This window comes from Calidris pugnax, unplaced genomic scaffold (genome assembly GCF_001431845.1).
Source record: "Calidris pugnax isolate Ruff unplaced genomic scaffold, ASM143184v1 scaffold66, whole genome shotgun sequence".
Taxonomy (NCBI): domain Eukaryota; kingdom Metazoa; phylum Chordata; class Aves; order Charadriiformes; family Scolopacidae; genus Calidris; species Calidris pugnax.
This window is the reverse complement of record NW_015090777.1, coordinates 5,657-6,041: the sequence shown is the minus strand read 5'-3', so window position 1 is coordinate 6,041 and position 385 is coordinate 5,657. Positions and strand designations below refer to the sequence as shown.

General features: G+C 66.2%; 1 protein-coding gene across 1 annotated transcript in view; it reads left to right on the top strand.

Moving 5' to 3' along the window:
- LOC106892184 (myelin-oligodendrocyte glycoprotein-like) overlaps positions 1-385 on the top strand; it is a gene marked incomplete at its 3' end in the record, with an annotated part of 5,995 nt that continues 5,610 nt past the window's right edge. Inside the window, exon 1 of the mRNA XM_014949197.1 lies at positions 1-296. Coding sequence (XP_014804683.1) covers positions 224-296 — 73 coding nt within the window. The remainder of the gene's footprint in view (positions 297-385) is intronic.

Here is a 385-nt window from a genome sequence, read left to right as displayed (position 1 = left end):
GTGGGGCAGAAGAGGGGCTGCACTGGGAGCTGTGCGTGGATCCCATCCTGCCCTCGACCAAGGGTTCCTTCCGACGTCAGGGTGCAGGTGGTTTGGTGGGATTTCTGGAGCCCCGTTGGGGGCAGGTGCAGCCCTTCTTCCCCATCCCCTCTGTGGTGGCTGTAACCCCCCCTTGCCCTCCCTCTGCCTCCCTTCCCACCCTCTTCTCCAGCTCCGGACGCAGATGGGGTTCCCCAGGAGCCCGTGGGGCCTCCTCAGTCCTTTCCTGACTCTCCACCTCTTCCAGCTGGGATCAGGTAGGGATCCTGCAGGGCTGGGGGGGCTGAGCGTGCTCTGGGTGGCAGATGTGGGGCCGGGGAGGTGCTGTGGGGCAGGAGGAGCTGAG